The sequence below is a fragment of the Verticillium dahliae genome, genomic scaffold (genome assembly GCF_000150675.1).
Source record: "Verticillium dahliae VdLs.17 supercont1.3 genomic scaffold, whole genome shotgun sequence".
Lineage (NCBI taxonomy): Eukaryota > Fungi > Ascomycota > Sordariomycetes > Glomerellales > Plectosphaerellaceae > Verticillium > Verticillium dahliae.
This window is the reverse complement of record NW_009276940.1, coordinates 291,709-307,689: the sequence shown is the minus strand read 5'-3', so window position 1 is coordinate 307,689 and position 15,981 is coordinate 291,709. Positions and strand designations below refer to the sequence as shown.

The 15,981-nt window shown below is 56.1% G+C and overlaps 7 protein-coding genes across 7 annotated transcripts; 4 read left to right on the top strand and 3 right to left on the bottom strand.

The window, feature by feature from the left end:
• Window positions 1-1,275: 1,275 nt before the first annotated feature.
• VDAG_01737 (uncharacterized protein) lies at window positions 1,276-1,666 on the top strand (the record flags this gene model as incomplete). The annotated part of the gene is made up of 2 exons (XM_009657766.1): window positions 1,276-1,364; window positions 1,426-1,666. 2 exons carry the CDS (start codon window positions 1,276-1,278, stop codon window positions 1,664-1,666), a joined length of 330 nt encoding a protein of 109 aa, XP_009656061.1.
• Window positions 1,667-3,798: 2,132 nt separating this feature from the next.
• On the top strand, window positions 3,799-5,157 carry VDAG_01736 (uncharacterized protein; the record flags this gene model as incomplete). The annotated part of the gene is made up of 2 exons (XM_009657765.1): window positions 3,799-3,931; window positions 4,043-5,157. 2 exons carry the CDS (start codon window positions 3,799-3,801, stop codon window positions 5,155-5,157), a joined length of 1,248 nt encoding a protein of 415 aa, XP_009656060.1.
• A 103-nt stretch (window positions 5,158-5,260) lies between these two features.
• Window positions 5,261-6,926, bottom strand: VDAG_01735 (uncharacterized protein; the record flags this gene model as incomplete). The annotated part of the gene is made up of 2 exons (XM_009657764.1): window positions 5,261-6,362; window positions 6,415-6,926. 2 exons carry the CDS (start codon window positions 6,924-6,926, stop codon window positions 5,261-5,263), a joined length of 1,614 nt encoding a protein of 537 aa, XP_009656059.1.
• A 336-nt stretch (window positions 6,927-7,262) lies between these two features.
• VDAG_01734 (phosducin family protein) lies at window positions 7,263-8,568 on the bottom strand. The gene is made up of 2 exons (XM_009657763.1): window positions 8,369-8,568; window positions 7,263-8,311 (listed from the first exon to the last, which is right to left on the bottom strand). The coding sequence occupies exons 1-2, from the start codon at window positions 8,431-8,433 to the stop codon at window positions 7,597-7,599; spliced, it is 780 nt and encodes a 259-aa protein (XP_009656058.1). The 5' UTR covers window positions 8,434-8,568; the 3' UTR covers window positions 7,263-7,596.
• Window positions 8,569-8,873: 305 nt separating this feature from the next.
• On the top strand, window positions 8,874-10,230 carry VDAG_01733 (40S ribosomal protein S27). Its single transcript, XM_009657762.1, has 3 exons — window positions 8,874-8,945; window positions 9,186-9,248; window positions 9,322-10,230. Exons 1-3 carry the CDS (start codon window positions 8,943-8,945, stop codon window positions 9,502-9,504), a joined length of 249 nt encoding a protein of 82 aa, XP_009656057.1. The 5' UTR covers window positions 8,874-8,942; the 3' UTR covers window positions 9,505-10,230.
• A 2,845-nt stretch (window positions 10,231-13,075) lies between these two features.
• On the top strand, window positions 13,076-13,816 carry VDAG_01732 (uncharacterized protein; the record flags this gene model as incomplete). Its single annotated transcript, XM_009657761.1, has 1 exon — window positions 13,076-13,816. One exon carries the CDS (start codon window positions 13,076-13,078, stop codon window positions 13,814-13,816), a length of 741 nt encoding a protein of 246 aa, XP_009656056.1.
• A 224-nt stretch (window positions 13,817-14,040) lies between these two features.
• VDAG_01731 (uncharacterized protein) lies at window positions 14,041-15,757 on the bottom strand (the record flags this gene model as incomplete). The annotated part of the gene is made up of 2 exons (XM_009657760.1): window positions 14,041-15,412; window positions 15,522-15,757. The coding sequence occupies 2 exons, from the start codon at window positions 15,755-15,757 to the stop codon at window positions 14,041-14,043; spliced, it is 1,608 nt and encodes a 535-aa protein (XP_009656055.1).
• Between the last annotated feature and the right edge of the window lie 224 nt (window positions 15,758-15,981).

The window sequence follows — 15,981 nt, the reverse complement described above, 5'->3', positions numbered from 1 at the left end:
TATGGCACCTCCATGTAAGGATGGTGCTTTCGCGCATTGGAGGGATGAGTTTTTCGAGCAATTCAGGCTAGCCAAACCTGTTTTTCCATGCAGAGGGGGCGGGCGGGGTTGAGCCCTTCAGATACGTTCTGGTGCCCCATGGAGCCAAGGCTGGGGACAGCCAGCAATAAAATCTTGCCGCGACAGTACCCCAGTGAAGAAGACAAATGGCTCCAAAACTTGATTGAGTAGGGTCAACAGCGCTCCTTGGCTGATCTTTTGGTTTTCCGAATGGCTCCAGGGCGGGCTGGGGCGTTTTAGGTGCCTAGCCGGCAGCACTGGGAGGGTGTTGAATGTCATTTCAGCTGCCGGCTGCAAGGAGCGTGGGGGGGGGGGGCCTGATAACGAATGTCCAGGCCATTCTCACCCTAAAAAGACTCGGCAGCCCAGATCGAGGAGCTTCACCGGCCTTCTGATATAAATCCTCTTGTTCTGCCTCCCTGTCCCGCATCGTTCTGGTGGAAGGCATCTGCTCTCGTGGTCTTCGGTCCGCCCCAGATCGCTATGTGGGCCACTGTTCATTGTTCGCCTCTCGGTGTTCTCGAATGATGCCGCAGCCCTGGCCAGTCACAGGAAGACACCGAAAATGGAGCTTCAAGGGCTGACATCCTCCTCGATGCTGTCTGAGAACGTTCCAGAAGCCATGAACGGCACCACGCCAGTCATCCGAACGACCTGCCAAGTACCTGCTATGGCAGACACAGGCCTTGCCTTTCTACACTTTCCACTGGCGGGGGGGGTGGGGGGGTCAGAGTTACCGGCCAGGCAGCAGCACACGCCGTTGGACAACACATCGCAGTAGCAATTGCTCAGGGTGAGCAAAACGGCACCAGGCGTTCTGTTGCCTCCTTTAATCGGTTTTCGACTTGAGCAGAACCCGGACTGTTTCAGACTTCTAGTTCGCCTCAACGGGGCTGACGAGGGGGCTTAATACACGGCACAACTTGCCGACTGAGGTACGCTGGCTAGGTACCTGAGCTCCCCGAGTATGCCTACTTGGGGTCGCCAGGCAGCCGTGAGTCTAAGCCCCTGAGAAAGCCACCTTGGTTGCACGTCCGTTCGCAGTCTGTCGAGAAAGACCTTGTCAAGACCTAAGAGTATAAGTACCGACACCTGCACTTCTGTTAGCCACGATCAAAGATATAGAACGAGCAATTCGGTCGCAACAAGCAACATACCTCCAAGCCCACACACTCAAGCATTCTCGTCATCGTCCTTCCACCCTCCTCACCCAAAATGTCTGGCAGAAACAACAGCGCTTGCAGACAACAAGGGACCACTCAGGGTCCCAGTTCCAACGTTTCGAACGCCGGGATTTTTGAGGAGTGCGTCACCCAGCCACGGCATGCCGGTGTCAAAACACAGCGGAATATGCTAACCTGTTAGATCACCTGCAACCAACCAGCAGGGTGCAAATGGTGGCCAAGGCTATTCGCAAACTACCGTTTTCGGCCAGCGTTTGACTGATCGTGACATCGTGTACCAAACCACGAAAGAACAAGAGAGACAAGGAGGCTATCCTGGAGTTGCAGTGTTGCCTAAGCGTCCAGTTGAAACACAAGAGTACCGCCGTGCCGCCGCAATGTTCCCAAAGAAGTCCAAGGCGTCCAAGTCCAAGCTGTACTGAGAACATCGTGTCTCCGATGGCGATGACAGATCATGGTTGAGGTATGGATCACGACGCACCTTGCCTCTGATCACGGACTGACGAAGCCAGGCGCCTCCCTCTCGGCCAAGGTCACCGGACCTACCAACTCCTGTCCGACAATCCCTTTCGGGGTCGACCTAGGTCGTACCGACGTGGCACGGTGTGTTGTTGAGTCGATGCCTCTCTTGTTGTGTGCACCTTGATACGCCTAGACTAGAAGCTCGGTTTCGAATTGTTTGAATATTAAAGAAGACGTTCGCACGTACTCAAAGATTGTAGCATTGGCGACGGCATCTGCAACGTGGATAGAGGCAAGAGACGGCTAATGGGCGAGGTAGATTGTCAGTCGTGGTCATCGTCTTTGTTGTTCCTAGTGGTTGAGAGTCTTGTTTCATATTGGTTTCTTTCTCTTGTCATCGCATGTGTGGCTCCCCTCGAGGTTGTTCCAGTCGTTATGGGTGGATGGTGGAGTGTCTTTTCCTTTCCTTCTTTTGGTTATAGATAGTATAGCTTTTTGCAAAGGAAAACAACATTCATCTGTTGCGTACCGGAATACCCGTGTCTCGGACCTTTATATCAGGATGAGAGAAGTCAGTCGAGGTGGCGTAGTCGTCAGGCCGCGCAAGACCGGCGGCAAGTTTTGCCGCCCGGAAAGGCCGGGGCCATAGAGGGACGCAGCATTCGAAGTGAAGGAAAAAGTAAGCTCTCTAGTCTGGCAACCCCTCGGCCGGTTTATATGGTTCCGAAATTGCCACCTTGCTGATGATGGATGTTGACGAGGTCGTTCTCTTACCACCAAGGTCATATCAACAAGCCGATGACCACACCAAGTGAGGATCCCTTAGACCATTCAGCCGGCCGACTGGGGCCATGGATGGTCAAGCAGTCTCGCACTATAAGTTCATTGTCTGGAGACAGGCTGGCTAGTGTCAGATAGGATTCCTGAGGGTTTGGGGGTTCGCCACGACTCACGCGGCAGCTACGGAGGGCAGCCGTCAAGATGGAGGGAGAGGGCTTTATATACACCTAGTCATCGACGCCATCGACCACTGATTTCACATGATCCCAGGCCAAACCCCTCCTACGTGGCTGGATTTCATCTGGCATGTCAGTTCTATGCTTGGCGAACAGCGACAGAAAGGGGCTGGTTGCCTGGTATTGAGTCACCAACCCTGAAGATCTTGCAGTCACAAGACGAACAGCCTGCAAGGCAACAGCAAGTCTCCAAGGGGCAAGATGTACATTGCAAGGGGAAAGGCGGTGACTAACTCACCCGCGTCGCAAAAGAAAGAGTCAGCTTCCACTCCGAAACATGAAGGCTGCTGGTGATACCACAGGTTCAGAGTTCGGGAGCCTATGGTTGCATATCTTCGTGTCAAAACGAAACCCCCAGCAGGCGATGATACGCGGAACAGCCATGCCCATCCGACACAGCTTTTGAGTCGGACGACAGGAATTGTAGGGCCAGGATGAGGATAGGAAGAGGAATAAGCAGGCTTCTATATCCTACAAGCAGGCTTCAAGAGTTTCCCAAGAACGTATCATTTATTGTGTGACCGATGTTTGTGGGTGGTGATGCCGCAACCGGCCGGAGGGCTTCGTGAGGTGCCCCGACCCAGGCAAGCCAGGTACCCTAGGTACCTAGTATCTGTAGGGCACCTAAGGTGAGGTAAAGCAAGGATGAGCCACGGTCACTAGCCGATCCCATTGCCCGACCCGTGCATTTTGTTGTCAAGAACCTTGTGCATTCAGTTCACGTCAATGTGTTCGATCAAGGAACTTCAGACAGTCCTCTCAGACTTGATGCCTGTGATACCCTGTGTAGTGTTTCGCCATCCGTTGGGGCTGCCTACGCTGCCGGTGTGACTCAGCTGGAGATGCTGAATGGGCGACCATCCCATGCTTGGAGGCATAGACGCTCTCCTTTCAACAAGATGAGAACTGTTGAGTTCTCAGCATCTTCACTGCCTCGTCAGAATACTGAATACTCACCATTTGCACACCTTGATTTACTTCATTTACGAATTCCTGGCGCCCAATCGCATTTGCGTGTTACCCCAGGAAACTAATCTGCTGAATCACTAATCGCGACGAGGCAACCACACCCCATGATGAAGCACACTTCCAAGCCTATACAGCTTGATGGTAGAACCGGAGAGGGTGGTGGCCAGATTCTACGTGTGGCCGTCGCGCTCGCAGCCGTTACGTCGCAGCCGGTGACAGTATCCGAAATCAGGGGAAATCGTAGTCGTGGAGGTGGCAAGTAACCTCCCATTTCCGCTAGCTGCTGGCTCTGCTTTCAAGCAAGTAGGAGTATGAGGCCGAAGCGCGAGATCTAATCCTGACACTGTCCAGGTCTAAAGTCGCAGCACGCCACCTCCATCCAGTACCTGGCCGCTGCAACAGCTGCCACCACTACGAGCTTGGCCGTCGGCGCGAGATGCCTCACTTTCTCCCCGACCCTGCCACCAGCCGCCCTCGCACAGCGTCACATTACCATCACTCCCGAGTCGCCCGGCGCCAGCGCCCTCCTCATCCTCCAGGCCCTGCTGCCTTTCCTCATCTTCGCCGCTGGCGACCCCATCACCCTCGACATCGCCGCCGGCACCAACGTCAGCTTCTCCCTCTCCTGGGACTACGCCGACCAGGTCCTCCTCCCGGCTCTCGAGTCCCGCTTCGGCATCAGCGTAACGCGCACGCTGATCCGGCGCGGCTGGTCCCTCGGACCCCCGACCCGCGGCGCCATCCACTTCGGCATCACGCCCCTGGTAAAGGGCGAGAAGCTGCGCCCGCGCCAGCAGCAGCCGCCCGAGCACGCAGGAGCGTGCCGGGGCGTCACAGCCGTCGATGTCACGATCCTAGCGCCGCGCCATCTGCATGAGGACCTGCAGGCGAGGCTGGCCGAGCAGGTCAGCAGCCGCCTGCCCGCTTCCGAGGTCGTCTTCCGCACCGTGGAGGACTCGGGCTACGATGCGCGCGTCTACGTGCTCCTCGTGGCGCGGTCGGCTGGCGGCCTGCGTTGGGGGCGGGATGTGCTCACGTCGACGCCCAAGGGGGGCAAAAGCAAGGGGCGGTCGAGGGCCAAGGAGGGGGGCTTTCCGACGGCACTTTCCAGGAAGCTGGCGGTGGAGCTAGTGCGCGAGGTCGAGCGGCCTGGCGGCTGCGATGAGTACTTGCAGGATCAGCTCGTTGTGTTCCAGGCACTTGCCGAGGGGCAAACAGTCATCCGAAGAGACGATGCCCCAGCGGAGGGAGAGTCGCCAATGGTGCAAGCTGCGCAGGCGATCGAGGGGCTCGAGCTTGGAGATCGGCGGAGGAGAGACAAGGCGACCGAGCCCTTCGGGCAGGGAAGCTTGCACTCGCAAACGGCAAGATGGGTCGCCTCAGAAATGCTGCCAGCCGTCAAGTGGTACAACAAGGGAACAATCTGTGAAGGGGCAGGGGTGAGTTCCAAAATCAGCAGCTCGTGAGAAAACAAGACATTTGAGAGAAAACAAGACCTCTGAATGTACAACTCCCGGCGAGCCACGTTTGTATTCGACAATTAGATGTATGTTCAATGTACACATATTTTCACTCAACCTGGTCATCTCGGAGTGCCCACGCTCCAATACTCCTCTCTTCGGGGACGCACTTCCACGAGCAGCCCATCCGCATGAACGGCACGCCCTGCTCGTCTGGGTCCGAGCACCACGGAACAAACGTCGCGCCTTGTCCTTCGAGCGTCGGCGTCGACAGCGCCCTAACTTGTGACACGCGCCACCACTCCAGCCATTGTGTGGAGGGCATGACCAGTGTCTTCTTGCACCTTGTGCACTCATACCCACCAATGCTCCTCTGCATCATCGCACGGTCAAGCAAGTCCCTCATGTGGGGCGGACTTTCCGGAAGATAGTGTCTCAACTCCTCCAGATCGGAACTCCGGTAGCAGCTCCGTGCCGCCAGCTCCAGGAGGCTGGGCACGCGAGTCGCTTTTGAAGTGTCGATGCTCCTGCCTGTTGATTTTGACTGGTACGGCGCCGAGGATGGCGGACATGCTGAGATCGTGTCGACTTTGGATTCGTCGACTTGAACGATGCCCTCATCATGGTCGTCCAAGCGGAAGTCAGAGTATATGAAACCCGAGGTATCGGAAAACTGTACCGCGGATCTTGCGAGGTACATGGCACACACGCCCTCGAATTGGGCAGGTATTCTAGTGATCAAGCGGTCTTCTTGCTTCTCGAAGTCGTTTTTTGCTTCATTATCCGGCTCATACGCTGGGTGACGGATGCTGGCGCCATCTGGGATGTCCTGTGGGAGGCCACGCGGCCGGTAAAAGTCGTTGCCTTGCAGTTGCATATTCTTGAGCTTCCCTGGCGCAGCTAGTAGGTTCAGGAGCTCGGCCGGGAGGTGCCTCAATGAGTTTTGAGCAAGATTGAGCGTCTCTAGCTGAGAAAGCTTTGCAACTGCAGCTGGCAGTTCCCGCAGGCCGCAGCCACGCAGGCTGAGCACGGTCAGGTGTTGAAGGTCGAAGATCGCTCCTGGAACGAGAAAAAGAGGATTGCCGAATAGGAAAAGCTTCAGCGAAGGGTCCTTTTGCTCGAATGGAACGTCTTCGGCAACAAGGGGTATTGGGACGAGTTCGGCCAGAGGTGCGATGGTCGCGTTCGACAGGCTCTCAAGACCCATCATACTGCAAGTGATGAGTAAATCGACCGGATCAACAGGCAATTACGTTCACTCACGACAGATCCACATCCTCATCTCCTTCGTCGAGACATTTCTGAATCTTCTCTTGGGCAAGACGTTCGGTGGCAGACAAGGTTGGCCTCTGAATGGGCGTTCGATTTAGTGGAAGTAGCTTTGGCTGCAGCGGCAAGCTCAACTCCTCGAGCATCTCCTCCCCATCCGTGCTGTCGCTTCCCATCCAGACACCACTGTCGAGTTGTCGTTTGAGGGTTCTCTTCGGCTTTGGCAAAGGTCTGGATTCTTCGACTTCGAAAGATGAATCGGACGCCGGCTGCTGCTGGAACCAGGTTCCAACGTACCGCTTCTTGCGCCTTCCCTCGACGTAATTGTCGAGAGCAGGATCATCGTCGCTCGAGAAAACGGCGGGATCGCTTGAGTTGTTGAATAGTGGAGTTGCGTTGGACGACCGCCTAGCTCGACCGCGTTTCCTCGGGTTATTGCTGAAGCTCTGGGTGTGCTCGTTCCAGGATATCGCCGGTAGCCGGGGAAGAGATGGTTCGTCCGCCATTTTGGACATGCAATAAACGAACTAGCATACGCTGGAATGGTGAAGAGATTCGCTGGTTCCCATCAGGCGACGACAAATCGTAGAGAGCACGCGGTGACCTCTAAGAAGCTCTCCAGCGTGCTGTTAAAGAAAGAAGCGCGACGCGACTTGGTGCTCTGACTCGTGACGCAAGAACCCCCGCCCCCGAATAAACACGAGACATGGGCGGTTCACCCCACGCGACCTTTCAGGGGTGCACCGCGCCAGACTTCAGGGTCCATCACCCAAAGACATTAGTGGGGTCAAGGTGCTGGATGCTCCAACCACGTTGCCTACCCAGTTATCTGATGTACCAACGTGCCTACCTAGGTACCTTAGGTACCGGGTAAGTAGGTGGCATGAGAACGAGGATCTTCAGGTTTGTGTGCCATTGTCAAACAACTTGGCTTGTGCAGGCAGGTGCCCGACGCCCGGTATGCAATCAAACAATGCAATCCCGGCTATGCAAATGACCGTCGCTGATGCACTGAAGTGTCTTCTACTGTTTGGGCCACAACAGTCGCGTGAGGAGTTCGCCCCTGGTCTTCTGGTACCGTGCCCTGATGGTAGAGTAACGTAGCGCAAGGTTAACCAAAGTGCCCCCCGTGTAGGAACGGCTGAATTGGTTCATGCTCTCTCGCCTGCCTGCCTCTTAGTCCCAATCGTCGTCGTCCTCATCCTTCTTCGACCTTCCGATGTTGCCGGTCTTGATTCCCTTGCCCATGGCCCGCTCTTCCTCTGCATCCTCAGCTTGCCTCCTTCGCTTGACCACACGCAGGTCCTTCTCGGACACAGCGCCGATCTCGACAAGCAGGTTGTCGATATTGGCCATGTTCATCCTAACGCCGCCGACAGTCATCAATGTGACGATTTGCTTGGCGATATCTCCGTTTTTGTAGACCAAGATAGTCGGGCAATTCCGCTCCGGGTATCCCTCAATGGCCTTGTCCGCTCGCATTTCGCAAAATTTGACCTCCCCGTACTCCTGCGCTGCCATCTTCCAAAGTTCTGAAAGCACGCGGGACTCAATATTCGTACCCAGAGACGATATCAAGTTGACCAAGACAGGACCCTTATGCGACGCATCTGTGATGTCGCGTGCGTAGTCGGGTTTCGAAACGGGGTACACGCTGCCGTGAACTGCTTTGGACTGCATGGACGAGATCTCTTGCATGCGCTTTTGACGGTAAATCTCGAGGAAAGCTTCATCCTCTTCATCCTCTAGCTCGTCCAGCTCATCCAGGTCTTTGCCTTCTAGGCGATTCTCGTGCGCTATCCGTCGTCCCTCCAGGATGGCCTCCTCGATCATCGGCGTCGGGCTCGGGGGCTTTTCGGGGATCACTCCATGCTTGCGCAAAATTTCATTCCTTGTTTCCAAGTCAGCTTGGTGCGCCGAGACTTCGGCGTCGCTAAGTTTGACCTACCACTCGGTGTCTGCGTTTGGGTCATCGATGGGGACTGCTATCCTCTGGTCCATAGGATTCGCCATTGTGATGAGTCTTTGCTTCGTGGCGAGAAGCTTGATTGTCAAGTGGTATGACTTTGCTCGAAGTTTCGAGTCTTACTGAAGCAAAAAGGTATGTCACGGAATCTTAAGGCAACAGGCGACCGGCAAGGCAACAGCGTCAATTCCAGCAACGAACCCCTCCATCGAGCTATGACATATAGCTACCCCACCAATGTTCCCCTCACCGACCCCCTGACCGACCACACCGAAGTCGAGAGCACGGAAGTGGAGCCTCTCAGTGTCACGTGCGGGGTGAAAATGTCGGGGGCAAGCGAACCCTATCCGCACTATCGTTCAGCCCGGGCGACGCCTGTGCAGCCTGGCGAGTGAGGAGGCGAAGGCGAAACCCCGACCCGCAACACCGAAGTTTTCTGCTTTCACCACCACCCTGCGAGTGTCCAAATCTGCCATTCAACCCCTCCAGATTCCGTCAAGACAATCCGCACTCGCACCGATCCGACTCTTCGCATCGATCAACGAAATCAGTCAAGATGGTGAGACTCCCTCCGCTGCTGCCCTCGACGTCCTCCAGCGACACGTGTGTGACTACGAACCGACGACCGACCACCTCGATGACGCCTACAATTATTCGCCACAACACTACAAGCCGACCACGATGACGATCCCGAGGAGGAAGATGTTATGGGAACACGACCTGGGAATACGGACCTGGACTGGACGTCGGGATACTTGCTTGACCAGGACCGAACGTTGTGCTGATGAATTGTCGACAGGTTCTCGCCGTTGACCTCCTCAACCCCTCCCCTGCCGCCGAGGCCAAGAAGCACAAGCTCAAGGTACGATTGCCCCAACCCTCGGCCACTTTCGCGTGACCGTCCTGGTCCCCCCAATGCTAAGACGCGGATACAGACCCTCGTGCCCGCCCCCCGCTCCTTCTTCATGGACGTCAAGTGCCCCGGCTGCTTCACCATCACCACCGTCTTCTCGCACGCCCAGACCGTTGTCATCTGCCAGGGCTGCACCACCGTCCTCTGCCAGCCCACTGGTGGCAAGGCCAGGCTCACCGAGGGCTGCTCCTTCCGGAGGAAGTAGACTCGTCGCTTTGACGGGTTTCCTTTCTTTTGGGTTTCACGACGGATAACGGTTCACGATGGTGGCTCTCATCTCGGATCTGCAAAAAGCACCTGCGACATGGCGTATAGACAACACCCTGACAGGGGCTATTAGAGCCTGCTGTTCCCGATCATAATCAGACAGCCCTTTGCGGATAGAAGATGGGACATCCAAAAAAAATCCTTGACCAACAAGGGGCGTTTGGGGTCTCCGGATATCTTGCATCACAATCGACGCATTCTCTCTCGCACACGTTTCGTCCATATCTCTCTCTCTCTTCCACCGCCGATCATACTTATCCGTTTTTTCCTCCTCCGCCTTGTCCCACGGAAGGGACGCGTCCGCATGGCCTGGGTGGGCAGCTGAAGATGGCTTTCCACATGAGCACCGACGGTTTGGTCTTACTTCAAGATCATCCCTTGATGTGAGGACGTGGAACCGCTGATTGAGGATCGCTACATACCCGAGTGCAGTGGACAGGAAGTAGCACTGTGCTTTGCGAATTCAACGGTTTTCCACGAAATGCGATGCAAATCCGGAGACTCCCCAAGGTGAATGTGTAGTTGCGATGTGACGAGTGTGAAGGCGCCGCTATTGACCGTTTCAGAGTGCATTCTTCTAGGTGCCAAACCACTGGGTGCAATGGCCAGATATTGGTGATCAACCAAACCAATTGTGAATGGTATGATTCTCTCGGTCTGACTGAAACTCATTACTACAAACCCTGTACTCCGTATGTTATCATGTGTCAGAAGACAACCCTCTCAGATGCGCCGTTCACACCATGCCGGAAGAGATGATGACCAACATCGTCATTCTATGAGATCTCGGTTTCTCCCAGACTGGGACTCCCGAGCCTAGTCCAGAGCCTATGTCTGCACTTGGACTGAAGCATATGCCTCCGCTCCTCACTTACCACAGCACCTTTCGAGAGGAGCAGCCTCTCTATTCCCACATGGCCTCCTTGAAGTGCCAACATGAGTGCTGTCCATCCCTTGGGATTTGTAATAGTAACACCTGCTCCGTATCGAAGCAGCATCTTCACGGCCGCCTTAGGCGAGTGCAGTGTAGCGAAGAACAGGGCCGTCTCTCCATTGTTGTCCAGTGCGTTGATGGCCGCTCCCCATCCGAGGAAGAGCCCAACAAAACGTTTGTCTCCTCTCCGCGCGGCGGTCTGCAGTACGGTATTTCCATGATCATATTTCGCAACACGTCCAGTGAGCCCCCCGCTCAATCAAAACCTTCACGACATTTTCGTAGCCTTTAGACGCTGCCCTCTCCATCGCATGCATCCAGATTGCATCTCCAACTTGCTCACCTGGGCCTCTATCAAAGAAGAGCGCGATAGCACTGGCATTTCCCAGTGTCGCCGCCAGCTAGGGGGCTATAACATCTCGCGGGTTTCGCAGGAGGAAACTTGCATTATGCTTCAACAGACAGCAAACAATGTCATAGCTTGGTATGGAGGGCCAGATGTAGCGGCGTGTCGTGATTTTCGTCGAAAACGCTACAGTCTAAATGTTTCGACAGGACCATCCGGACAATAGATACACTGTTGCTAGCCACTGCCATATGCAGCGCTCCCTCGACATTCGCCCCTTTGTCAAGCAAAAATTGGACGACACCGGTATGTCCGTACATCGCCGCCAGTTGCAGAGGTGTCCTCCCATAGATGCCCTTGACATCAATATCGACAGTATTCTTCATCTGATTTTGTTCGCCTGACGGAGGAAGTAGGTCAGAACTGTGTGGTTGACCTGACTGTTGTCTACTCTTCTGTGCGTCCGGTATCTCGCCCAGATACAGTCTGACAAGGCGATCGTTTCCTCGGCTTGCGGCATCGCAGGACGCTTTCCTGTTATAAGACTAATATTCTTCTTGAGAAGTGTCGAGTCCATTATCGGCAAGCAAAGTGCACAATGGACGTACGGCCGGCGGAGGCGGCCGTGCCGAATAGTGTCGATTCCATATAGCCATGTCTATTTGGGCTGGCCCCCTTTTTGAAGAAGAGCGTCGGCGAAAGCTCTGTAGCCCTCTGCGCATGCTACACACAGAACTTCGTTCAAGGTCGCCGTCTGCGCAGAATGGAAGCTTCGTGAGAGCCTGGTGGGCCAACGACTTATGTAGTTACCTCTGGGGTCTATGAGAAGTGCCGCTGTCAGATTTAGAACGTTAAAGCTTCTATCTTTGCACAGCTGGACCATTTCCTGCAGGACAACGACCGACAGCAGACCGAAAACGCGCCGACCTGAACCATGTGGACAGCCACGGACAAATGTCGCATTGAGCGACCATCAGGTCGTTTAGTTCGACACACAGCACCTGGCACAGGCTCCAGAGGGTGCGACGGTCGACCTCCGACGCGATGTTGTACAAGACTTCGAGGTCCTTCAGGAAGCGAACTGTCTGCTGCAAGAGGTGTGCTTGGAAAGTCTAGAGAAAGCGGCCGCGGCAGCAAAATATCCAAGATGTCAAGGCTACAAGCGACAGTACAGCGCTGGCAGGCTACATCAATGCAGATGACCTAGGTAGGATCGACCAAGATATTCGCCATTACACGGCAGATACGAGGAGCGTGACGGTTGCAGGTGTTGTAACGGGTGTGGATTTCAACAGCCTGTTTTCCAAGAGGTAGATCGGCAAGGTTGCGGTCGACACATGTGAGGAGATCGTCAAATGACTTCATGCGGCAGCCGTTGTCACCCGTTGGCTCACACAGCAAGGGTGTTCGAGTCAGACGAGGCCGGATGCTGTGGATAGGGTGGTCTCTGTCCAGCCAGGTGCATATACCAGGAATGATAGCGGGCAGAACATGCTGGATAGCTCCTGCTGATACTGATGCTGCTGTTGACAGCTTCAGCCCTCCTCAATCGGTTGCAGTTGCAGTCAGGACCTATAGTACATTGGTGGGCTAATGAGGAAGGAGGCCACGCTGATGCCCCACAACGAATGACTGCAAGCTCTTTGTCACCCCAGCCAGTTTGGACGCTAAAACGCGGGAGGAGCGCGAAAAAACACGGCCGACGCGCGGGACGGGGAAAGGACGCAGGGACCCTCCTTCCGCCCTGGATTGAGTGGATTCAGGGCCGTGTTGGTTGGTTTTGGGCAGTCGTACCCGGCATCCTGGCCCAGCCCACGCTGCTGTGACGACGCCCTCGGACCCCACCACCTGCTGACCATCTTCCCTGCCTCTCGTCTGCCCCCAGCACCTGTGGAATCTTGCCCTCTTCTCATTCCGTCTCTCTACCAACCGAGCTTCCCCTCCATTTGCGTCATTGCGACAGAGCGTTTTGGGTCCCCCTTGCAACCGACTGTCTGGTTTCGTCGTTGCTTGCGTCTTCCTTTTTTGTAAAAACCGAACTGACCATCTCCACTCCAACCTGTCGCTACACGATAACGCCGCTGCCAACCATCAAGGCCACCACCATCTTACGTTAATAAAGTTTCCCTTACGAGCACCAATACTACAAAAGCCGACGACACTCCGAGCCCTGCCTCATCCAAGTCAACCTCTCCGTTTTACAAACCTCGCCTCGTCGACACCTCCATCATGTCTACCCCCCGAACCAAGCGCCAATTTGCTGGCGCAGCCTCTGATCCCGCCCAGCGCCAGATCACCTCATTCTTCACCCCTTCTACTTCGCCGCCTCCGAGTTCCCAGCCGGCAGCCGTCACGCTCCCTGCGAGCGTCCAGACCAATCTCCTCAGCGTCGGCATGCGCGTCCGCAAGAGTGTGCCCGAGGGCTACAAGACCGGTTCATACAGCGCCTTCAAGCTCTGGTCCGACACGTCCGTCGCCCCTACGACCAAGGCCAAGCCCACCTTCAAGGCTCCCGCGCAGCGCGAACTACTTCCCTTTTGCGGCATTCACAACATCGGTGGCTTCGCGAGCCAGCCTGTCGACTGTATTGACGACGACGGCGAGGACGACAGCGACGTGCCCGACATTGACGATGTGCCGGGTTTGACCAGCTCGCAGGAAAGCGTCGAGAGCGTCGTCTCCGCTTCATCACGGAAGCGCATCTATAATGATGACGAAGAAGAGCTTGCGACAGACAGTCTGCAAGTACCGTATTCGGGCAAGAGCGCTTGGGCTGACGGCGAAGTGAGCCCGCGGAGCCTGTCCCCTGCAGGATGGGCCAATGCCCGGCCGATGGCCATGCCGAGGCGTCTGGGGCAGCGCAAAGCAGCGACAACGACAATGACTACAAGCTCAGGGCAGGAGAACTTTAGGGACTTTGAAGAGGCTGACTTCCTAGTCGAGGAGGGTATGGACATGACAGATGCTTGACTCGGCGCGAGCGAGGTCACACGATGAGGAGGCTTAAACACCAGCATATGGCGTTGGGAGGAGTTGTACTCTGCAAGAGCTGCTTTGAGGACATTTGTACCACTGCCTGTTTGATTACCTGCGTTGGGTTGACGCTTTTGCTACACTAGAGTACGATATTGAATTTACAGCTTTCCAGGATTCGCTCGCCAGTCTGGTCCCCTGAACCTCCCAGTGCAAGTTACCTACATACCTGTAAAAGGCTCTCGAAACTCGAGCAGATCCCTTTGCCCGTAAAAGTCGCCGGCGACGGTCAGAATCATATTCAGGGTCGCGCGCATGTTGGTTCTTGCGCGCCACCGGTCTTCGGCTGCCTGCTTTTCTATCGCCTCCTCTTCGGCGCCTTGCACCTCGACTGTGTCCAGCTCGGCGAGAATTCTACTTCGCATCGCTTCCAGACTCTCTAGGTTCCCAGCCTCCGACTGCTGGGCCTGGGAATCTCGTGGGACCTGTCCTTCTGAGGCCTCGCCGTCTTCGGAGCAGTCCATGGGCTCTGACTGCACGTCATCGTCTTTGGTCTCCTTGCGCCGAGGTTCGACTCTGGGCTCCACTGCCGGCTCCAAGGGTTCACTCTCGGGGACCTTGTTGTTGTCGCTGAAGTCTGTCTCACCTTGTTTGGTTTGCTCCACGTCCCGGCCTTCTCTGAGATGTATCGCTTGAACTTCTCGATCTGCGGTGGCGTCTTCAGCATCGCCAGCATCGACAACTTCGCCGTCATTTTCGTCAACTTCCATATCCTCGAGCACGGCCTCGTCATCCGAGCTGTCATCAATGGCATCGTGCACCCCGAGGTCCCCCTCGAGCGCCTCCCTCAGGTTCGCCATGTCCGCCAGGCTCTGGTTCATCAGCACAGCGCGCCGGCCCAGGTCCCGTATCCAGCTCATCTCGACGTGGTTCAGCTCGCCGCGGTCCGGCAGCCGCGCGAGCAGCGCCCACACCCAGCGGCTCGTGCGCTCGGCGATCTCGCCCCCGCGCCGCAAGAAGCTGCCCGACAGCAGCACGCGCAGGACCCGGAGGACGCTGTCCTTATCCATGCTCGCGACCTGCACGGGGGACGGGTCGGCCGTGCGCAGGCGGTGGTCCCAGATCTTGAATGTGGCGGAGCGGGGGCCAAAGTGGCCGACAAAGGGGCTGTGCGTGCGAGACAGGTTCTGGACGGCCTCGTCGGGCGGCTTGCTGTGGAGGAGGGTGCGAAGGGCAGAGTAGTGGGAGAGGAGCGAGGCGAAGTAGGCTTCGTGGAGGGCGGCGTCGGAGGCGTCGTCGTCGTCTTGTTCCGCGGCGTCGCCGTCCCACGCTGCGCCGTCCTCGTCGTCGGGGTCGTCGCCGTACGCTGCGTCGTCGTCCCACGACTCTGGCGCGCCGATGTATGCGCCGTCGACGTAGCGGCCTCGGAAGTCGCCAGTGCCCTCGTCGTACAGGCCACGGTCAATGTGCCCGTCTTCCTCGCCCTCCTTGAGCTCGTCGTCGCGTATCGAAGGCTGGAAGCCCGTCGGCAGCTGTGGGCCGATGGGTATCTTCGGTGCAACAAGCAGGTGCGGGATGCCGTTGGCTTCTTGCCTGTACACTCACCACGTCAGCAACGCGGTACTCGCACAACTAAGGGGTAGGAGAACTAGTTCAGCGCAAGGTCGACGTGCGTTTGTGTCCCGAGAGTGTTGAAGCTTACCTCACAGATTTCAGATAGGCCATGGCATCTCCGTCATCTTCGAAATCGAGCTCTGGATCGACGGGAACCGTGGTGGCGCCGTCATGGTTGCCGAAGACGTATTTCTGACCCCACGTCGGATCAATGTGGGAGTTCTGGTGTTGTCGCGCCTTGTTCGACTGGTTCTTGGATCGCTTCGCAGCTGGCTCGACGGAATTATCGCTAGCCGAGTCAGCGTAGTCTCGTTTTGAAGCCATGGCGGACCTTGGGCAAGTGTTTCGAGGTCTGGGGCAAATCGACAAAGAAGAGTGGAAGCCTAGAGCGTGATCAAGCTAACACAGGAGCATCTGCTCTGGCGTTGGAAATATTTTAGTGGAGACTGCTAGGGAGCGCGGGCGAGATCTATGTACCTCTGTGTCTGTGCATCTGTAGCGCAGTGCAGACGGCTTCCACCCTCAGCATGCAACTAACATACATGCAA